We start from the raw sequence: 16,078 nt of genomic DNA, 5'->3' as shown, positions 1-16,078 counted from the left end.
ATGAAAATATAAGCTAAAAATTTTTCAAAATTATGATGCATTTGAAATACACAGCTATGAAATAACTAATTGCATTCTAGAAACCATGTGTAATTACATGAACTCTCCTTAGTTAATTGTGCGTAGATTTTGTTAAGTGATGTCCTATCATGGAATGTTTGTCATGATAAGTGATATTGGGAAGGTGGTTATGCAGTTTGGAGTCTACCATATAGTAGGTGGTAGTAATTCTAACTTTTAGAAAATAGTTTATTATTAGTTGGCTGGCTGGCTGATATTTTCTACATATGTTTGTCTTTTCTGTAATGTGAGATATTTAATTTGCTTTTCTATTTTTCTTTGTAGTATAAATGTCTAGTAAATACTGATAATTGTGTTATAGAATTACTGCTAACAAATGTAAGGGAATAAACACTTGTTTCATCTTTGTATGAATAGGTTGATATGAACTTCATGAGGAAAATTCCTTCAGGAGCAGAAGCATCAAATGTGTTAGTGGGAGAAGTAGATTTTTTAGAAAGACCTATTATTGCTTTTGTGAGGCTCTCCCCTGCTGTGCTTCTCTCGGGTCTCACAGAGGTTCCGGTTCCTACACGGTAAATAAATGCCTGGAAAGTCTGGCTTTACTTATACAATAAGATAATAATATTTAAGATCTCAAATAGTTGTAAATTTTTATACATACTCTGTTAAGCTCAAGAAATGTAGACGTTTGTTTAACATGATGCCAGTTATTTGCTGCAAAATTTGAAGGAATGAGATCCACCATAAAATCCTCTGAATGCTTTAAATATATATAACGATGCTGTCTTAAGCAAGTGCAGAAGTTGAAAATGATGACCTGGAGTAAAAGCAATGAGTCTTCCAAGCTTGCGTTGCCATTTTAAAGATGGGCATGAAGATTGTTACAGTTCCCTTCATTGTGACACAGCGTGACAATGGGGAAGAGTCCACTAAGTCTGAAAGTCTGTCTAATCTGAAGCTCTGCTCTTTGCATACAAATGCTCTGTATATGAGTAACCTAGGTGGTGGAAAAACTTAACTTTTTTTTAATTATATGCCCAAATCTACATGATTGACACTGGGGTAACCAATCTACAGCTAATACATTGAATCATTTTTCAGTCTGCAATATGCCATCCAGCCTGGTGCACAACCACCCGAAATCATGGGTCTCACCAGTGTACTGTGGGTGTATTTACCTCAGATGATCAAAATGTCACAATGCAGGTCCCATGATGCAGGTAGCAGGTCATTTCGTCAGTCATCATGGAGGACACTTCATTTTCTGTGCACATTGATGTATTGGGCTGTTCTGTGGTGTTTGGCATAAATTTGTACGTTTATGTTTTTTTGGTGTTTTTTTAAATGTTTTAAAAGTGATCAAAGTGTCTGTTTATCTCTGTAATTTTCAGCATATATACGCTAATGAAAGGCAAAAATAATCTTGGCAATGTTCTTACAAATAGATGTGAGAATTTTCAGAGGGTAGTTCATGTTAGTGCTCATAATGCTTCTTGGGAAATTCCAAAATTTCTGCATACAGATTATTGTAATAAAGTAGCTAAAATTATCCTCTCCTAAATTTTTCAGAATGGTGTAGACTTGCAGATTTGGAATAACATATTTGATTCCGAAGATGATGCAATTTCAGTTTCAGTCAGGGTAGTCAACTTGCAAAGGAAAAATAACATTGAGCTTTTTGTACTGTGAGGTGAAAGAAGGCACTACTTTTTTCAGATGTGTTGTACTTAGGAACTTCATTTTCATGGAGTATAGGAAGAAGGTTGTGAAAAGAATTACTGAGGCTTACTCTTTGGTTTGTATCCTTTTGAATTTTATAAGATACTAGTCCTGTTCATGGGGTTTTTTTGGTTTTTTTTAAGAAAAAGTGTGATAACTATTATTGTGATTGGAAACGGAGACTGTCTGTTAACATATGCTGTGACCCATCCCCAGATTGGATTCCCTTCCCAAAATGTCACTTTCACCTTCTTAGGCGTTCAAAATGCAGGTTCCCTTCCTTTCCGCTGACACCCGATGAGGATATGCCTACATGAGTATGTCCAGTGTGTTGCTTGAATTATATCTGTGCATCCACTGTCTGATGTACCCCGTCACTGCAAGTGAGAGGGTTTTAAGTCGTGTGAAGAGGTGGTCATCAAGGAGGATAGAACAGGTCATAAAGCTCCTAGGCCCTCACTAAGGGGTCTTTACCAGTGGGAATGTTAGGAAGGTTTCTAATCCGGAGGAAATACTTACTGAACTCTAGCCTGTGGCTTTCTACTACATTTACGGCATTGTAATTTGAAAAATTAGACTTAATGAAGATGATTTTGGAGTAATTTTGGTTCAGGGTTCGAGTTCCTTCCAGTAATGAGTTTGAGGCGAGTCTTTTCTTAGTCTTGCAGCAGTCTTTAAGATCGGAAATGGTGAAGAAGATATTTTTACTTCACCACTGAATTTTCTTTAAATGTTAGTTTGAAAGAACCCTCTGAGTATATTCAAATGAGTCAGCTGTATTCATCTCAATTGCTTTCTCCACAGGTTTTTGTTTTTGTTGTTGGGACCAGCAGGAAAAGCTCCACAGTACCATGAAATTGGAAGATCAATAGCAACACTTATGACAGATGACGTGAGTGATGTATTTTAAACGCTTGTAGTTAAAGAAGTCTAGAATAATGCATTTACCGACTATTTTCAATAAATGTATTCTGGAGTGGCAGGTTAAAGGGGGGGGGGGGGGAAATCCGCAAACCAAAAAAGAACTGTGAACTTATTTCTTGTGTTAGTGAACTATATAATGGTAAATTAACTTTTCCCCTTGTCTTTCTTGAAGAAATCCCAAGTGTATTTCTGAGACAATATTTTAGCTTTGGTGGATAGATTTCATTTTTATATTAAATTAGGAAACAGAACTATTAAATAGAAGTGCATCTGATATGAATCACTGTATGTTGAAAAGGACACAGCAAACTGCGTAAGTGTCCAGGACAGAAAGTTTAAGAATGCGTGTGATTGAGTCATCACGGATTTTTTTTAATCAAAGCTAGGTTAAATAACAAAAATTAGAATTTTACTAGGCATTTGACGTCATATGCTTAGAGCCCTGGTGGACGATTTTAAAGAGCACAGGGGAATCTGGACTTCTTAAGACTATTGTTATCTTGCTGAACAAAATCAGGATGTTTTAATTCTGACTTCACACTGAGCGCCACTACTGAATTGCTGGTAATTATTATGGTTATCTAGCAGAAATTCTAGTATTTACTCTAGAACAATTTAAAGTTTGGAAACGTAAACCACAAATTGGCCATTTTACAATCAGGCAGCTAGTCTGTGAATACAGTATTTGTTCAGTGTGAGAACTGAATATTAAAAGCTTTAGTTGCAGCTTCTAATTTTTTAGGTAGGTTGATTGTTAGGAATACTGTAGATCATTGAAATAGAAAAATTCAAATTATTCAGTGGTCTAAAAAGTCCTAAAAAGGCTTAAAAGGTCCAGTGTACAATTAGAAGACTTAATGATCAGGTCTTGGGAGACAAACAGTTCAGGTTTCAAACGTACAGAAGCAATTTAGGATCATCTTCTGCAAACAGTTTTTTATAGCAAAACTAGCATTATTTTTTTCTCTCTGTATAAAATACAACTTGGGATTCAGGGATTGTTCTGCTTAAGTACTACCCGTTTGTCAATTCAGAGTTTGTGTTGTAGTAGTCTGTAAAACAGCATAGGGCTGTGTTGTTTTTTTTGGTGTGGGGTTTTTTTTCTGAGTAGTAGGATTGCTTTCATGTGTTTTTCAAGAACTTGAAAACAATAACTTCCTTGTTTTATGTTCCATAGGGGTGTGCGTACAGGTAGTTCTTAATGCAAAAGTATGCAAGTAAAGTAAAAGCCTAACTTTTGAGGACCTTTAAAAAATTTCCCATGCCTTTTTAAAAATAATGAAGTGTTCCTTGTTGTTCCTTGTAATCAGTTCCTCTTTCAAAAAAAAAAAAAAAAAAATGATGGGTACTTTCTTTTTGTAGGTTTTCCATGATGTTGCCTATAAAGCAAAAGACCGAAATGATTTGTTGTCAGGAATTGATGAATTTTTAGACCAAGTGACAGTCCTGCCTCCAGGAGAATGGGATCCATCCATACGAATTGAGCCACCAAAAAGTGTTCCTTCCCAGGTAAAAGAAAAGAGGGGGGAAAAAAAAAAAAAAGTGCAGCAGAGAGCTCCCATGATTTTACTTTGAAAATGCCATTTCCCAATGCACGTAAATTGGGTACTGAGTATAAACTTTAATAAAGCATGAGGAAAGCCCCCACATACATTTGGAAGAAAAAGTAGATTGTCCATTTAAGTTTTTAAAAAAAAAAAAAAAAAAGTGTTGGATCAGTTTCCTGATACGCTTTTAAGTAAATTGTATTTACTGTAATTTTGTAATACTGAGATGAGCTCACATGAGAGAATTCTAGGAGAATTGGTCCAAAATTGCACCTGAGTTCATATTATAAATTTTATTATTAATCTAACAGTGATCCGCAAGAATATTTTAATTCCTATAAAAACTTTTATTTGCATACAACATTGAAATGTTTTAATGTATATTGGCTAACATATAAGGTTCACAGACGCTTATGGAATAGATAAAAATAGATCATTGTGATACAAGCTTAGAGTGAGAGCCAGGGGGAAACTGGACCTTAGAGGGACTCTGATTTCTTCCCTTTCTCCCTCTTTACAACTGAGGGGAATTCCTGCTGCCAGGATCAAAAGTAGGGGGAGAGACCAGTGCTCCTGATTCAGAAGGTTCATGTTGATGTCGAATCCAGTGGTGGTTTGTGGGAGTGGGTGGAACGGAAGGGATGACAGCAGTGCAGTTTATTCATGAATAGCCTGAGGCTACCACTTAACTCATTTCCAGAATAAGCAGGGCTTGGGGGTTTTCAGAAGGCAAGCTTGGCTGAGAAATTTACAGGGAGCTGGTGAGCAGGTTGCTCAATAGGGGAATGACTTCTCATTTATACTTCAACTAAATAATGTGTGTGTCAGAAAGTGAGATCAGTTTCTGTTAGAAGCTAGAGGCTTCTGCTCTGGAAATGATTGAGAGAAAAAGTATAAAGATTTCTAGGACTCACAGTTGAGCCTCTACTGTGTCTTGAAAAGGTAGGCTTTGTTTCATCATGTCTCAGGGACATATTTCTTGTAGAAAGAGGGAAGATTAATACTGTTGTGCAAGGTACTAATAAGATCTTTTGGGGATTATTGTGCAGTTCTAGTAGTCTGTACGGAACAAAAGATGAATTTGGCAAATAGAGCACTGCTGATAAGCTGGGAATATGTAAAAGGTTTGGAAGACACAGAGTCTCTGCACGCTGTCTTTGAATTACACTTTTTAATGTAAAAGCTGTCTCAAAGTATGATTTTTTTCCTTCCCCCCCCGTAGGAGAAAAGGAAGGTACCTAAATTTCCAAACGGATCTACTCCTACAGGAGAGACTCTCAAAGAAGAAGGCCATCATGCTGGACCTGAACTTGAGAGAACTGGAAGGTGTGTTCACTTCCCTAAATACTAGTTACTATAAAGAAATAAAAGTGATAAATCTTCACAGTTTTTAATGATGACATTTGAACATAAAAAAAATCATGGTATAAGTGTCAGAGTGCATCCTTTTTCCTTTTCAAGTGTTGGATTCTTGCCTATAAATGCCAATCTGCTTAAAGCATTTTCAAGCCTGTGGCAATGTTTCTCAACACATTTACAAAGGATTTCATATAAGATGCTGCCTAATTTAACTAACTGATATTTAAGAGTTAGGTTTTAATTTTTAATTTTCAAGAGCATGCAATTATCATGATTATAGCAGGAATATACAGTTTTCAGTATTGGGCTAGGTACTAAAAATTTCCATTAATACAAATCTGTTTTATTAAGCATGTACAAAGTGGAGCACCAAGGAATATAAAGTAGCAGAAAATACTTCAGTATTGGTTAGGTTTCGGTTTTGGTTAGGTTTCTTTTGGATCTAAGATAAAATTGAAAGAATTTCTTCCAGTTGATTTGCATTGTTGTTCTCTGTTTAATTCTGCAATACTGGCCAAAAAAGTCCCCAGCATTGGAAATACCTGGTTAAGATTAAACCTTAACATCTCATATGAGAGAGAGATTAAATCAACTGAGAAATTCTGGGAAACATGTTCAGTGTTGTTACCCTTAAAATGATAAACTTCCAAATGAAATGCATCTTTCCCATACCTTTGCAAAAAGGACTTTATAACATTTGTGTTGATTTTTACCATTTTGACTTTGTTATACTTACTTTTTGCCTTTTTGCAGACCATATGTAGAGCTGAGAAGTTCATTTCTGCCCACAGAATTGCCTCTAGATGAGACTATTGCTAGGAATGGAATATTTTTAATTTTTTTATAATTCAAAATAAAATTATTTTTTGTAGGTGCAAATTATACCTAATATTTTGGAGTCTTGAAAATTTTTTGGAAACTGGCCTTTTAATTTCTTGCTAATAACTTACCTAGTTGAACTGATTTATATATATATTTGGTTTTGTATTTCCATTTGTAGGGTATCTCTACACTCCAGATGAAAACACTGTTAAAATGATAGACCTAAATTTATTTATGGGCCTAACCATGTGTATGTAGAGAATTCAAATCAAAAAGCTACAACTACTTATTGGAGTAGTAATATTGAAATGTATCAATGCAGTGGTCTTGGTTGAAGTTTAGCATATTTATTCTGTTCCTTGTTTTGAATATTATAAGACAGATTTGACTTAAAACATTATTTAGGTAAATTGTTTGCAAAGATTTTTTTTTCAGTATCTAGCCCATATACAAAAATACCTAGCCAGCTTTTAAAAATGTGGATAGCCTGCTTGATTATATTCGGAATAGTATTGAATTGGAATAGATAAGATTCTCATTTACATTTTAAACTGTTATGCTTTAATCTGGATTATGAAATAGCTAATTTGTGCTGGCAGTAGGCACTGGCAGTCATGTGTAGCCCATAGTTTTGAACTAGCTAGAATCCTTTAGTGTACAGTTTGACGAGTTTCATCTCACCTATTTAGGCTTTTTGGTGGTTTGATACTTGACATCCAAAGGAAAGCACCTTTTTTCTTGAGTGACTTCAAGGATGCATTAAGCCTGCAGTGCCTGGCCTCGATTCTTTTCCTATACTGTGCCTGTATGTCTCCTGTAATCACTTTTGGAGGGCTCCTGGGAGAAGCTACACAAGGCAGAATAGTGAGTACAAAGAATGGTAGTGGCCAGGCTTTTAGACCTTCAGAGGCAAGTCACTGTGTGCATTTGTCTCATTTATTTATACTTGTATTTGAAGAATTTACCCACAGCACTTGATTAGCCTGCCCAAAGCAGATCTTCCCCAAAAGGTAATTGCTGTGGAAAATGTGGGGAACCCATGTGAACAGGAGAAGATGCACAGTGGAGGTAAAAAATGTTTATCCTGCCTTATTGGATGAATGGCTTCATGAATTGAGAAAGGGCTTGCATTGCCTTCTTTTTGGCTACTTAAAAATAATGAATAGCAGTAAAGGTGCACCATCCCACTAGGCCTACTTTAGGCAAAGTCAGAGGCTCAAGGTGGATAGCCAAGAACATATACTGGCCTTGAGTAGTAGGCCTATGAGGATGATAATACCTGCAGTGTATGGGTAGTAGTCAATTGTGTATTTAAGTAATGGACAGGATATGTATGTGCTTTCACTAATGGTATGTTGTTAACAGTAAAAGAAAGTGGCTAAGGTTTATGAGCAGAAAATACTCTTCATTGTAAACAACTCAAATGTAAACCATACACGTACAAAACTTTGGTAGTGTTACATTGGACAGTAGTTAACACCACCTTTTTAACCAAATTATTATTGCACTTTGGATTTTGGAGCAGGAAAAGAATACTTAACATCAGCAATGTCAACAATTTAGTGTTTGTGTCAATTGGCTTGTGACTAAACTAGTTTGAAGTGTATTTTCTGTGTCTAAATCTGTCATGAAGAAACAAGGCTCTGTCCTTTTGGGGGAGGGAAGGTGTATGCAGACATGTCCTTGTCAAATTTTAATATTCTGGTAAAGCTGATGATGCTGCAAAATTCTTCTTGATACTTAGATCAAGTTTTTAAGCTTGTACTATATTAAAATTTAGTTAACTATTTTATCTCTTTCAAGTAATGCTGTTGACTCAGATTTTTGTTTACTGATGAAGCACTTCAAGCTGGTAGCAAATACAGAAATAAATTATATCTTTTCTGTGCACTGTTTTTGCCACTCTAAATGTAGGAATGGTTATCAAAATGCAATTTTTGAATGTACATCCTGTATAATTATGCAAATATGCTCCTTTTAAAGCTTGATTCTTAAACACCTTCTTTCTTTTAGCTATCTGGAATTATTTGCGGGTTTGTTCCTGCCTTCAGATACTTGGTGTGCATCATTGAATGTAAAATTTAGTTACTGCACACACATGTTCAAGCACAGTAGCTGACATTGTAAGGTACACAGTTTGTGTTTGAAACCTTCCCTCGCATTCCCAGAGGTCATCACCTCCACAGTACTCCTGTCCCTGCTACCCTGATTGAGAGCCCCAAGGTTAATGCATTGACTAACCAAAAGCACTAATTCAAAGGTAATAGAACAAGAGACTGGGATTATATAGATTTTTTTTTTCCCTAATGTAATGAACAAAGGACTCATGTTTTCATTTTTAATAGCCTCAGTTCAGCAAACCATTTTGCACAATTTTAGATGCTTTCCTGAATTGGAGCTTAAGTTTTCATAAATACTGTTTTCTTAGGCTTGCATAATTGCAGAATAGCAAACACTTAAAAATTCCACCAGGAATGTAATGTAATCCATGGCTTCTCATAGTTGTAAGTGGTGTAGTTAACTATTTTCAAGTAACTTTAATATCATTTTAGGATCTAAAAAGTCCTGCCCCTCTCTTTTGAGGTGCATTGTAACATTTTTTTTTAGCAGAAAATGATGTAGTGAAACATTTAAGTCAAGAACTGAAGTAGATATCTTACTTCAATGAAAAGAAATGCATTACCAGGTGGGACATTGGTTTACTGCTCATCTGTTTTTGGTGTTATGTGTACATAAACCAGTATTGTTAAGTAATTTCTCCTGCACCTCCACCTGTCAGTTTTTTCTTTTGTAATGCTTGGTTGACTGATGCAGGTTGTATATGGCACACCGTATCATGTTTTGGTACAGGTATGTTGCAATATATATTTATCTATTTTCTTTACAGAGACAGATAATTCTTTCTGTAAACTACATGTTGAGTAACTTTTTTTTTTCCCCCTTTTAAATTTGTAGTAATTGTTGCTATGTTTTTCCTCCTAGCTAGCAGGACTAGTAACTTGTTCTCATCGTTTCGGATGGCTTTATATTTCTCAGGAGTGAAGTTTTCAAAATCTTTTGTCTGTGGTATTGTTACTGCAAAGCTGTGTGAAGTTATTCTTGTCTCAAACCAATATTAATTGCAATGTTTTTACATCTTGTCTTGTTTCTAAGTTAATGCATCTTAAAACTGTGTTTATGCAGATGTGACGCTAAACGCTAACCTGAAAGGCAGCATAGTTACAGCAGTTTCTTTTCCCCCAAACAGAGTGCAATAGAGTCTCTCTTTGGAGCCTCATTAACTGGGATTGCCTATTCTCTCTTTGCTGGGCAACCTCTTACTATTTTGGGGAGCACCGGACCAGTTCTAGTGTTTGAAAAAATATTATTTAAATTTTGCAGGTAAGTGATGTTTGCATTAGCCTGATACACTTTCTAACTTTCTAGACTGTTAGAATAGCTGTAATTTAAAGCAGATGTGTGTTAAAAGTGGATGTCCGTGAAGACGTAAATGCAGCAGCAGGAGACTGAGAGATGTGGTTTGGCAAAGTTATGAGGCACTGGTGAGCCTTAATGAGAAAATCAGTGATAAGAAGTGGCTAGGACTTAAATAAAAGTTATGTTGTAACTCTGTGGAGATGTTGGCTTTGATTCTGCAGGGGTAAACAGGGATTGATCTATCCTCTAGGAGAAAGCATCTAGGTAGTTCTGGAAAGATCATCTGCATGATGCTTCCCAAGCTGGGTAGTTGCACCCTCAATCCTAGAAACACCTTGCAGTGTTGCTTTGCTTTGGTGGCAGATGAGACAGAAAAGTTTCTGCTTCCTTCAGAACTAACATCAAGGATGAGAGGAGTGGTGAATACCTATAAAGCTTGGCCTCAGTATCTGATTTCAAGTAGAATATAGTATAGGTGACTTTTGGCTCAGTTAATACTTTTGTTTGTTTCTTCACACAGGGATTATAATCTTTCCTACCTCTCCCTGCGAACTAGCATTGGTCTGTGGACTGCATTTTTATGCATAGTGCTTGTAGCCACAGATGCCAGCAGCCTTGTGTGCTACATCACTCGATTTACTGAGGAAGCTTTTGCAGCGCTTATATGCATCATATTTATTTACGAGGCATTGGAAAAGCTTTTTCATTTGGGAGAAGTGTATGCCTTCAATATGCACAATGATTTGGATAAACTGACTTTATATTCGTAAGTATTGGGTTTCTATCTGCTAGTAAAATACATAGGGAAAATGTTTATAGTATAGAGACATACCATTTACTAAACTGCAATGTGTGCCTCTCTGTGGAAGGGTGGGAGGAATGCTGGAGGTGGTATGGGCATGAGAAACCTCAGAAAAATTCTATTCAGGATGCTGTGGAGTTGAATTTTCTGTGTTAGCTATGGGTGGTCAGAAGGGATGAGGGGCTGTGACAATGCTTGCTTTATCTGCAGCTTTATTAAAGGTCAGCCTGGAGATTAAAGGTCAGAACAGGAGTTCTGCCTTGCCACTTCCAGAATTCATGATAGTGTACCCCACCTGGGTGAGGATTATTTCCAGGTAGTTGAGGCATGGAGAGCTTCTGCAACTTTCACAAGCTATGAATAGGGAGTTAACATCTTTCAACAGTGTTTATTTCTACTGTGATTATGGGGAATACTGGACTTTTAAATTTTTTTTTTGAGAGAGAGGAGAATAATAGAAAATAAAATACAGCCATACTTTTTTTATTCCTAAGTAGAACTATTAGTTCTATTCATCACAGTAACTAGCAATGACACTGTCAGTACAAAAATAACTTTATTTCATTTAAGTAATGCAATAAGCAAGCTATTTAGGTGTATTTTTTTTACATTTGATTTATTTCTGTGGCAGTTGTATATTATCTCCCTGTGGTGGGTTAACCTTGGCTGGATGCCGGGTGCACACCAAGCTGCTCTATCACTCCTTCTCCTCAGCTGGACAGGGGAGAGAAAAATATAACAAAAGGCTTGTGGGTCGAGATAAGGACAGGGAGATTGCTCAGCAATTACTGTCACAGGCAACACAGCCTTGACTTGGGGAATTTAATTTAATTTATTACCAATCAAATCAGAGTAGGGCAATGAGAAATAAAACCTAAATCTTAAAACACCTTCCCACCACCCTTCCCTTCTTCCTGGGCTCAACTTCACTCCTGATTTTCTCTACTTCCTCTCCCTGCCCCCAAGCAGTGCAGGGGGACAGGGAATAGGGGTTGTGGTCAGTTCATCACATGTTGTCTCTGCTGCCCCTTCCTTCTCACACTCTTCCCCTGCTCCAGCATGGGGTCCCTCCCATGGGAAACAGTCCTCCACAAACTTCTCCAATGTGAGTCCTTCCCACGGGCTGCAGTTCTTCATGAACTGCTCCAGTGTGTGTCGCTTCCATGGGGTGCAGTCCTTCAGGAGCAGGCTGCTCCAGCGTGCGTCCCTGATGGGGTAACAAGTCCTGCCAGCAAACCTGCTCCAGCACAGGCTTCCCACGGGGTCACAGCCTCCTTTGGGCACATCCACCTGCTCCAGTGTGGGGTCCTTCCCGGGCTGCAGGTGGATATCTGCTCCACCGTGGACCTCCATGGGCTGCAGGGTCACACCCTGCCTCACCATGGTCTTCACCACGGGCTGCAGGGGAATCTCTGCTCTGGCACCTGGAGCACCTCCTCCCCTCCTTCTTCACTGACCTTGGTGTCTGCAGAGGTGTTCCTCTCACATATTCTCACACCTCTCTCTGGCTGCAGTTGTGCAGGCTTTTTCCTCCCTTCTTAAACGTGTTATCTCAGAGGTGCTACCACTGTCACTAATGGGCTCGGCCTTGGCCAGCAGCAGGTCCATCTTGGAGCCGGCTGGCATTGGCTCTGTCAGACATAGGGGAAGCTTCTAGCAGCTTCTCACAGAAGCCACCCCTGTAGGCTACCAAAACCTTGCCATGCAAACCCAATACACTACCTTTTGGTGTGCAGTTGTACCACTTCTGAATTAAAAGTTTGCTTATACAGTGAAATTAGCATTGAGTTCTTTTAATACCGTGTGTCTTGACACTCTGTATGTTTTAGTTTTTGATGATGTGCTTAAGTGCTGCTTTATCTTTTGCTGCTCCGTGTGGAGTTTTCAAGCTTTTGGTATAGTTTCATGAAATATGATGAATTGGGTTACCAGCTCACCAGCAGGAGATCCTGCTAACTGTTGCTGCGAGAAACTGCTCATTTCACATAGTTTAAACCAAATCAAAAGCAAAGCTGTTCATTGATTCATCAGCAGTACACAATTAACTGTCAATCAGCAATCCATACATTCAGGATCAGTATCATTAATACAGCAGATAAACCACAGTGTGAGACACTTAAGTAATACTAGTAAGAACCTACACATTTCTAAATTGTCTTCTACTACTAATCCCCAGAAGTCCTAATAGTACCCTCAGCATCTTTACCCTCCAGCCCCAGATACGTGGGTTACAGTCACACACCATCTTTGAGGAGCACGGGTTTCTCTGCTAGCGCTCCCCTCCTTTTGCAGATGTGCGTCCTCCAGCTTTATTTGTACCTGTGTGGTTCTCTGTAGTCTGCTAAGTCACATGTGGGTGAGGGAGCCCCCTGCGAGGTCATGGCCATACACCTGAGGTGGGAGTCCCTACTTGTTGCACCCTGCAGTCAGTCCCTAGGTGCAGGGCAGACTGTTCACTGTCCCGCTGGTGGCTGCTCTGCCTGGCTGAGGCAGAGATCATGATGCATGCAGGGTGACTTCCAGCAGTGTCAAACCAGGTTTTGACTATTGTGTTTCTGCTCCAAGATCTCACTTGCGCAAACATTCATGCTGCTTTGGTACTTCCTTGAAGGATGATTCTGTGTGCTGCCCCTGGTTTGGTGTACTTGAGTAGCTTTTTTGAAAACATCGATTAAATGAATATTCAATGTGTGGTGGTTTGGGTTTTTTTTTGTATTGATGTGTACTTCTGTCAGCCTGTCTGACAGAAAGGATTCTGCAGTCCAAGTCTGCAAACCAGTGCAGTAGGGAGGGGCACTTTTACTTGTTCAAAAGGGTATTAAAAATGCACATATGCAGTTGCTTTAAATCTGACAGTTTATGCATTTATATCTTCAGTTAGCCCACTACATACTCAAAAATGGTGTCTTAATTCAGGGTGACCAGTTTTGGTCATGTGTTGATCAGAAGGCATGCCAAATGCAAGATAAATGGCTAACTCTACCAAAATTTTAGAAAAGACTCGGAGATGTCTAGAGGCTAATGACATGTCTGGTTTGAAAAGGATTTCTGGAACTGTCACCTGCACCAATTTTTTTTAAACGAAATGGTTTCAATCTCTGTTTTCTCTTATGTTGGTGTACAGTAGGACTAATTGAAGTTGGAGCCATTGTGGCATGTTACGGTGTATAGAAGTCTAAAAACCTTAATTTGTACACAGTCATAGAAAACCATTTGTGCCAAGTTCAATTATGTAGAAATCTTTAGAAATAACAAAATATATGTTAGTATAGGGTTTTTGGAAGGTGGTGTCATTGGATTTTTATCTTCATCTTTTTATTCACAATATGTAGAAGTCTGCATATATTATGTATTTCGTTTTATTTTTCAAATGTCATTCTACTTAAAAATTGGCAGATCAATCACATAGTTAAGGCAACATCTTGCCTGCTTCTGATTCTTTAAAATACATAGTTTGGATTTTTTTGGTCCAATCTGTTAAACCTCCTGAGCAGTTGCTTCTTTGATTCTTCATTCCTCCGCCTGAATAATCCTGGTTCATGTCACGTAAGGAGAAGCCTTGTACTCTGCTTCCTTCATAGAAGGTTGGGCTGAACTATGGTTTAAATTCTTCAGGATTTTTGAAATTACTGCGAATCGCTGCATTTTGGCACATTTGGTTTAAAAGCATATAAATAATTTTTTTCTTCTCTTCAGATGTGTGTGTTTTGAGCCTGAGAAACCCAGCAATGAAACTTTGCAGGTGTGGAGGAATATGAATAAATCTGTGGAAAATATAGCATGGAGTAACCTTACAGTTTCTGTGAGTATCTAAGAGCTATGTATATATATTGGGGGGGGGGGGGGGGGTGGTGTATATGTATATATAAAAAATAAATATGCACACAGTACCAGTCTTGATTAATATTTTTCATCTGGTTTCTTTCTTGATTTGAACCTAGACTGTTTTCTTTGAAACTGTATTTTTGAACTGTCTTACTCCTCCCATAATGCTTTAAACAGTCTTTGTAGTGGTTTGGATGAGTGAGTCCATGGCAGTAAACGTGTGCTTGAGGTAGCTGCTTTAATCCTGCTAGGCAGAACAGCCTTATATCTGAAGTGCAGGTGAATGTGGTGAGGTGAATAAACAGGAGATTGCTTCCTTCAATTTCCTGGAAAGGATGAAAAATATTTTTAAGATGATGTGAAGGTGGAATCTGCAGTTAAAAAGTGGTAGCAAACATATTTCATTAGGTGGTTAGACATTGATATAAAACTACAACAGAATCAAGGAAAATACCTAAATATTGATTGGAAGAAAACAATTATTTGGAAAACTGAAGGTTGAAAGAAAAGGGAAGAGCTATTGGAAGGAATAGGCTTGAAACCATTACCTTCTGAACTGGATATTTCATAACAGTATCTAATTTTGTGGGTAGGTGAAGAGGAGGAAAGTTATCGTGTGGAAGTGATACTGAAGACTTTTAGGAAGAAACATTTTTGCTGTTCCTTGTGTGGGGTTCAAATGCAGCTGTCTATGGCTGCTTTGCATACCCTGGCATCTGGTTTCCACCTACATCCCGAGTGATTTGGATCTGCTATAGATTTTGTGTTGCATTTGCTGGCTGCCTGTGCCTACTTTGGCCATCTTAGGCTGTCTAAAATGGCAGTAGATATCTGTGCACAGGCTTTCCTTGTGTGCAAGCCTAGATGTTCACACTGAAAGTAGGTGTTTTACACAGCAAAAATACTGTGAAAAACCTTAGTGCTTTACTTGAGTTTTAGTTGTACTGTTTCCTATGTACCACCAATGGCTCCTAGTCTACTATAATCACCTAGGATGGCAGTTTCTCTTGAACTATTTTATATTTACTATTTATTTTACATACCTGTTCATTCTTTTAAGCATCTTTAGTCTTCCCAGAGAGCCAGAACTGATCCAGAATTTGGCGGTTCTTATAACCAAAGTAGGTTGTTAACGGGGAGAATTTTTGTCATAAGTCAAATTTTCAGTAAAATAACCTCTTTAAAGACTAGGTTGTGGCAGGGCTGCTTCTGACTATCTGACTTACTGGCTTGTTGCTTCCTTGTACTCCCTGTGTCTACCTTAATTCTTTGCTTTGCATTTCAGTGAGCCTTTTGGATAGGTATCATCTGACTTTTTTATTAAAATGCATTATTTATGATGCTTTTCTACTTTATTAGAATTTTTTTTTCTTCTTACAGTAGGGTCAGTCTCATTTTGTAAGAGTGGTTTTTTCCTTAACTGTATCAGGACAAAACAAAGTCAAGAATAAAGAGGTGGGAGAAACGGAGATATCTCTTTTTTTTAAATGTTTGTCAGCTTGAAAGTTGATGTTGGATAGTCTGCTTTTCCTGGGCTTAGTCCTCAGTCTCTATTTATGCATTCAATCTTGTGATGCTTTGAGAAATAGAATAGAAATGAGGTGAATGTAAAGAAGTTATTTCTTCTTGGGCACCTCCC

At 37.9% G+C, this 16,078-nt stretch overlaps 1 protein-coding gene across 1 annotated transcript in view; it reads left to right on the top strand.

Annotated features, from left to right (window-relative positions):
* The window catches only part of SLC4A7 (solute carrier family 4 member 7), a 69,353-nt gene that overhangs the window by 29,238 nt on the left and 24,037 nt on the right, over positions 1-16,078 (top strand). The window contains exons 7-14 of the mRNA XM_075705480.1: positions 439-596; positions 2,548-2,635; positions 4,030-4,176; positions 5,437-5,540; positions 7,085-7,259; positions 9,643-9,776; positions 10,333-10,578; positions 14,311-14,416. Coding sequence (XP_075561595.1) covers positions 439-596; positions 2,548-2,635; positions 4,030-4,176; positions 5,437-5,540; positions 7,085-7,259; positions 9,643-9,776; positions 10,333-10,578; positions 14,311-14,416 — 1,158 coding nt within the window. The remainder of the gene's footprint in view (positions 1-438; positions 597-2,547; positions 2,636-4,029; positions 4,177-5,436; positions 5,541-7,084; positions 7,260-9,642; positions 9,777-10,332; positions 10,579-14,310; positions 14,417-16,078) is intronic.

Source organism: Pelecanus crispus, chromosome 2 (genome assembly GCF_030463565.1).
Source record: "Pelecanus crispus isolate bPelCri1 chromosome 2, bPelCri1.pri, whole genome shotgun sequence".
NCBI lineage: Eukaryota > Metazoa > Chordata > Aves > Pelecaniformes > Pelecanidae > Pelecanus > Pelecanus crispus.
This window is presented reverse-complemented; position numbering and strand designations above follow the sequence as displayed.